The 7279-nt window shown below is 38.7% G+C and overlaps 1 protein-coding gene across 1 annotated transcript; it reads left to right on the forward strand.

Moving 5' to 3' along the window:
- LOC109824145 (tubby-like F-box protein 14) lies at window positions 803-7274 on the forward strand (the record flags this gene model as incomplete). The annotated part of the gene is made up of 8 exons (XM_020390677.1): window positions 803-1548; window positions 1769-1860; window positions 1937-2005; window positions 2147-2258; window positions 2356-2813; window positions 3614-3701; window positions 6282-6414; window positions 6500-7274. Coding segments are annotated over exons 5-8 (1344 nt in total), but the record flags the coding sequence as incomplete, so codon positions are not given.

The following is a 7279-nucleotide window of genomic DNA, read 5'->3' on the forward strand; positions in this document are numbered from 1 at the left end:
ATAAGAAGCGATTTTGGGAGAAAACTGTCAAAAAGCTGACACAACTTTCCCTCTTATTTCCCCTTCAAAATACCTGATCCAAACGGGCCTTACTTCACTGTTGATGTAATGACCATCAACGCCATTAACACTTTAAGATAAAAATCTTCTAAAAAAGATCACTTAAAATATATCTCCTTGACTTACCATTACCAACGTTCTTCCAAGTTTTGCAACTTTGGACAAAAGACCAAGGAAAAATTACTGAAGCAAAACAACTTTGGACAAAAGACCAAGAAAAAATTACTGAAGCAAAAAAAAAATCAAAATTTTCATCTCTCAAAACTCCCTACCGTCCTTTCTTCGAAACTTCGATTCTTGAACGCACGAAGTACAAACAAACGGCGCCGTTAGAAACCTAACGTCTCTCTCTCTCTCTCTCTGATGTGAACGGAACGGAACGGAACGGAAAGTCAACCCAACGACAGGTTTTTTTAATTTTTTAATTTTTAAATCCATCCATTTGTTTCCACTCTCTTTAACAATAAGTTATATTTAATAACCCTCTTAGATCCGTTCTCCGTCTTCTCGTGAAACCTAAAGGGGTGAAGTTTTTGCTGAAGTCGAACAAAGCAAAGGATCTCTGAGCTGCGATCTCGTGCTTCGCCGGTCAACCAACCCTAATTCTCACCGCTGCTCGATTCCTTTCTTCGCGCTCTCTTTGAAAGCTGGGGCTTTTAAGCTCGTCGTCGCTCGGGCTTCTCTCGGGGTTTGAATCGCCGACTCGAGAAATTGAAGGTAGTTTGAGAATTTTGAGTTAGTTTTTGATGTTTTAGATGGAAGTTTGGGTTCTTTTTTCTATTAATTGTTTGTAGATCTGAGATTTGAGCTGTTATTGTTGTTAAAATCTATGGGTTTGTTGATTGGTTGTGGGGAAAAACTTGCATTTAATTCGTTAGGAGGTTGAAATCGTGGAAATTTATCATTTTGGATCTTTTCTAGTAGAAAATAGTGGGAAATTCCTCTTTTTTTCTCTTGTATCTAAACTTAGTTCTTGAAGATCCTTCCACTTGAAGCTTTTCCCCTTTGATCATTCCCTTCCTATTTATTGAATTTTTGTGGACAATACTTGCATTTGTTATGTGGGTAGTTCTAAAGTTGTGGATTTTTTTTGTCTCTTTTGGGGCCTTTTTTGGTAATAATTAGTGGAAATTTCCTCTTTTGTCTCTAGTAGACAGAATTATGTTCTTGGGACCTTTTGCCCTTTGATTCTCACTTCAATCTCTGTCATTATCTTAAAGCAAAAAAGAACCTTTCATTTTTATTCAGCTCCCAGTTCCTTAACCTTCACTTTTTTCAGAACGTTTCATGTAAAAACCTTATCCTTTTGCTCAACCCATGGCTCAAATTAGAAATTTACGGCATTTTCTTGCCAATCTCAATTAAAAAGTATGAGCTTTGTTTTGACTAAGAGTTATATTAATTAGGTGATAAAGCTTTGTTACTGTTTCTGTTCTTAAAGAGAATGCTGTGATGTGAATGGTACACGAGAATGAAAAGTTTCTTATGGTAATTGTTCACAGTTGTTCCCTTTTGGCTTTTTATCTTTTGCTCTATATTCCGCCTTTGATCAATTACTTGGTTCATGTTCTGATCATAGCTAAATCTGGGCATGCTGATATATAAGCAATTAAGCATGAGCCATATAGTTTATTGAGTCCTCAAGTGGAAGTCAACTGCTTATTTTATTAATTTTTGTTTGCTTATTCGTTTATTAGCATTTTTGCAGCCATTTGTTCTGCTATGGTGTAATTTTGATCCAGTGAAGGCTTGAAGCTCTTATAGAACAGTAATTTTTTGACTTCTGCACATAAGTAACAGGTATAGGTAGTTGCTGCGTATTCCTCTTGCCCTTCTCGATTCTGTGAGTGTTTGATTAGTATTTGTTTGTGTGTAGTTGTTTGATCGTCTCATTTGGTGTCACGGAAAGCTTTTGAGCTTCAAAATATTGAATATTTTCACCTGGGTATGTTAACACTTACATGTCCCTATATAATTGCCCCTATTACCAGTGCTCTTAGCTTGTAATTCTCATCAATGTAATATTTCCTCTTAGGAATCATGTTGTTCTGAAGGATCATTATTATTATTATTTTTGTATGAACAGAGTACCTTTTGAGTTTCTATGGTGCATATTCTTTTGCCTTTCAAAAGATGATCTGAGTAGTGTGAAGGCTTATAAGTCGGTCAATCTTGAGATACAGAAAATATAAGCATAGGTATGAGTCTTGCTTCCCATTCTCATGCTTCTGGTATAAATGTTCTCCAGTGTGTATAATAGCTAATATTGTTTGTAACTATTGCCTCCTTGTGCAGCCTGTCATTTGTTGTTCATAATTCTACACTAGTGGGTCACAATATATATGCCGTTTTGCCTGTTTAAGCTGCCTCTGCTTGTTCTCTTTGCTCGGCTCAAATTCTCTTAGATGTCTTTCCGGAGCATCGTCCGTGATGTGAGAGATGGGTTTGGGAGCTTATCAAGAAGAAGCTTTGAGGTGAGGCTCACTGGCCACTGCAGGGGAAAATCACAGGGCGCCGTGCATGAGCTGCATGACCAAGGTCCGGTTGTGCAGCACAGTTGTTGGGCTAGTCTTCCTCCTGAGCTACTCCGGGATGTGATTAAAAGGCTAGAGGCTAGTGAGAGTACTTGGCCTGCTCGTAAACATGTTGTTGCATGTGCTGGTGTCTGCAAGGCATGGAGGGAAATGTGTAAAGAAATTGTGAGAAATCCAGAATTTTGTGGGAAGCTGACCTTCCCTGTGTCACTGAAGCAGGTGGTATATTTAACTCTTAATTTTGTGTTAAAATTTATCCTTATTGCTAACTTTTAATCTTTGGACCCCTTCAATAGAAGCAACTTATGTTAATGTGATTGAGAAAATATTGTAGTAAGAACCTGGGAAGAATATGGAACAACTCAAGTAAAGCAGTCATGTGAAGAGTGCACTTTTTTTTTAATATTCTAGTGTGTCTAGAAAATAGCATGAGTGGAAACACTAATGGCAAAGTGGCTCGTTAATGGTAAAACTAGCTGCATTGACACCAAATATTGCCATCAATCAATAACAAGCTATCTCACCCTAAACAAGTAGTGCGAACTTGATGCTATTTATAGTTACCTGAATCAATGTAAAATGTTGGTAGTAGTTCACTTATGGACTCATTTTCATCATGGGTTAAAATACTCGCACATTATTTATTGTCTACTCTAAATGTAGTGTTTTTTTACCATTCTGGAGGACACATGTTTCAGTGCATAACATATAGTGTTTTTGAATGATTTGGTTAGGATTTGAATGACTGAATTTGGAAACCGTGGCAAAGTTACTAAAATTTTGCATTGATTTGTAAAATGATCACAACATAATTTACATATTTATAGCTTCGTAAATCTCCTAACCTAGCTTAAATGACACAAATATGCTAGTAGTATTGGAAACAAAGTATTGTTTTAATAATCTACAAGCACACTCAATAAGTTAAGGCCCATGGAAAATTGCTTAATGAAGAAGCGTAACTAAGAAATTAGAACTTTCAATTATTGTCAATAACACTTCTTGGTTGTTTTCTACAGCCAGGGCCTCGAGATGGTACTGTTCAATGCTTCATTAAGAGGGATAAGTCGAAGTTAACTTATCATCTATACTTATGTCTTAGTCCTGGTAAGCTTTCTTGTTCAATTGTCTCCTGTTAATATTTCATTCTCTTATTTCAGCTCATGCATTGTCATATATTTGGAATTTTCAGACTTGTAGTTTAGCCATGAATTTCCTGCTTTAGGACATGAAACATCATATCTTTGCATAGTATTGGTAGCCTATGAAGCACGAACACGGACACGGCAACACAGACACGACACAGACACGGACACGGCAAAACCCAAAAAAATAGGACACGGCGACACTGCTAGATTTTTTTAATATTATTATTATATATAGATCAATATTGAATTAAATTCCTATTACATTTTCATATTTTTTGTTATGTAAAGTGGATATTATAAATAAGAAACTATAGGAAAGTGTGGGTTGCAGGTGTGAATTAAGACGTCGGGATGGCAATGATCTTTTGGAGAATTGAAGACAATAATGTTAAAAAAGACAAGCAAGAGGAGATGAACATATAGAAAAATAGATGAATTTTTATGTTATATTATTATGTAACCTTTTGTATAATCAATGACAAATGTAAGTTATATAACTGATTTGAAGATAATACCAAATTTTAATTTTCATTACTTTCATCTTGAGCATATAAAAATACAAGAGAATAAAGTTCAAGTTGCAACTAGTTCCATGGCTACAAAATACTAAGTTACTAACATTGCAAAAATATAAAAATTACAACCAAAAGCGTACATTTACTTTCATCTTGAGCATATAAAAATACAAGCATATCTCGCAAAACGAGAGTTAAAAATTACAAGCATACATTTACAAGTTAGAATTATACCCAAAATATTACAAGCATTCCTCAAAATATTACAAATATAGTGTTGAAATGGAAGATAAATATTACAAGTATACAAAATATTACAACCCTAGCCCAAATTTTTATTTACAAATGCTACCCATATAAATAGGTAGGAGTGGGTTCTAGGGCTAGGGTTTTCATTTTCTCCTTTGCTCCTAAATCTGCCGCCTCCCTTCAGATCTGACTCCAAAAGAACGGCTCCTCTCTCCCCTCTCCTTCTCAGATCTCGGCTCCTCTCTCCCTCCCCTTTCTCCTCCTTCAGATCCGAAGGGCTAGGGTTTTCACCGCTCTCCCTCGAATCTCGTCGTCGAGTCCTCCCTCGAAGATTGTTGTTTACTCCCTCGACTGTCTTCCCTCCTTCAGGTTCGTAACTTTTTCCCCTCGTGAAATCGTTGTGTCCCTGCCGCGAGTCCAGCCGTGTCGGGAGCGAGTCGACACGCATGTCGGGGCGTTGACGTGTTTCGGCGGCGTTGACCGCATGTCCGACGCGTGTCAAACACGTGTCCGCGTCCGACACGCGTCGGACACGGACTCGGGGCTTGTTTCGGCGTGTCGGTGCTTCATACACTGGTCTGTCTCCCTTAACCACTTAACCTTATGATGGATTTGGACTTTCAGCTAACTGTGAGCAATGCATATCTAGTTAAATCGTAATTTCAATTGATGGTTAGTGAATAACCTTACCATATGACAATTTTATTAAAAAAGGTTACCCTGCATAAAATTGCCAGCTTTGCCCATAATAAGGTGCTCAATTTATATAGCCATGTTATATAATAACTCTCAACCTCACTATGAGAATTTTGGCGTGTGGAAGGGACTTTAGGCGGGTTATATGCTGAGAGTAAACGTTTGGTTTACTTGATGTCATTGACACGCTCAAAAGATATATGACATAGATAAACATATCCAGTCACAACACGGTCTTCAACTTAAATTACCGATATGTGGGTAACAAAATATGGGATGTTATTCAGAAGTATGAAACTGTTTTGTGCTTTTGTTTCAATAAATTATCACTTCGAGAAAAGTTTGAGTACACTTGTATTGTTCAAAGGCAACAAGAAAATCATGCAGCTAACTGCAGGAACAACACTTGAATTGTAATAAAAGCTTGCTGTGTCCTGCTCCTACCCTTGATTACAAATTCATGGATGGCTGAAAGAATCAGGTTCTATATGCTGGCCAACCAGTAAATTTAGTAATTTGCCATTAAAAGCTACAAGCAAAACCAAGCTCATTCCTTTTCCATCCAAATTTCTATCCATAGTGCCTGTTCTCATATGAATAAACACAGACTTGATAAGCTAGATATATAGGGACATAAAAAGCCAATGTTATAACTTAGAAGGGAGCCTGGATATGTGCATTTATTAGATGAAGATAGGCCTGATGTGGGACATGAGTTTGATGTCTCCTGATTCTCAAGGATTCTTCCTATGAGATAAGCTAAAGAATTCTAGAGGCTTTGGTGTAGGTGGCATTATTTTCCAACACCGACAACTCATATTTAGTGAAGGATTTTTTTTCCCTTCCTCAGTTTTTTAGTTATCTGCTATTTGATTGCTACGATTGATCTTTCTTTTAAGTCGAACATGCTCTTGCTTGATATGTAATCATCACTGGTATCACCTAAAGATTTTCCATCAAATTGTGGTCAGCTATGGTGCATGTCTGAGAATCAAGAATCTTCAAAAATAAACTCAGATCATAACCTCTCACATTTAATTTCTTAGCTTCGATTATAACAATTCAACCACATTGTGCAGCCGTGCTTGTTGAGAATGGGAAGTTTCTCTTGACAGCTAAAAGGACTCGCCGTACAACTTCCACAGAGTACATAATATCCATGGATGCTGATAATATATCACGATCCAGCAACATGTACATTGGAAAATTGAGGTAATGATATAACAAAATCTTACATCCTTCTCAAAATTTTCACATGTAAATCATTTGTAACCAACCAAGACTTCTTATTTTCAAGGTCAAATTTCCTCGGCACAAAGTTCATAATGTATGATACACAGCCTCCATACAATGCTGGAACCCCTTCTCAACCCGGTAAAACTAGCCGTAGGTTCTATTCCAAGAAAGTCTCGCCTAAACCCGCTTCGGGCAGCTACAACATAGCCCAGATTACGTACGAGCTCAACGTCCTCGGCACTCGGGGTCCACGTCGAATGAACTGCACGATGTATTCCATCCCAGCCTCCTCCCTTGACGCCGGAGGCGTCGTCCCTGGCCAGCCTGACCAACTCTTCCCTCGCTCTCTTGACGATTCCTTTCGCAGTATCGCCTTTTCAAAGTCTGCCGCCGACAGCAGTTCCAGAGATTTCAGCAGTTCCCGGTTCTCCGAGATATCCGGAGCTTCTAGAAGGGTAGAAAGTTCTAGATTCGCCGACATTGCAGGATCATCAAGGAGGATCGAGAGTTCTCGGTTTTCTGACATATCTGAAGGTGCTAGGGTTTTGGCTGACATCTCGGGTGGGACTAGGGTTTTGGCCGATGATGAGGATGAGGGCAAAGAAAGGCCTCTTGTGCTCAAGAACAAGGCGCCGAGGTGGCACGAGCAGCTGCAGTGCTGGTGCCTTAACTTCCGTGGGCGTGTGACGGTTGCGTCCGTTAAGAACTTCCAGCTCATCGCTGCGACACAGCCGGCTGCCGGAGCTCCGACGCCGTCACAGCCGGCACCACCGCCGGAGCACGATAAGATCATCCTGCAGTTTGGGAAGGTGGCAAAGGATATGTTCACTATGGATTATAG

The sequence above is a fragment of the Asparagus officinalis genome, chromosome 9, assembly GCF_001876935.1.
Source record: "Asparagus officinalis chromosome 9, Aspof.V1, whole genome shotgun sequence".
In the NCBI taxonomy this organism is placed as follows: Eukaryota; Viridiplantae; Streptophyta; class Magnoliopsida; order Asparagales; family Asparagaceae; genus Asparagus; species Asparagus officinalis.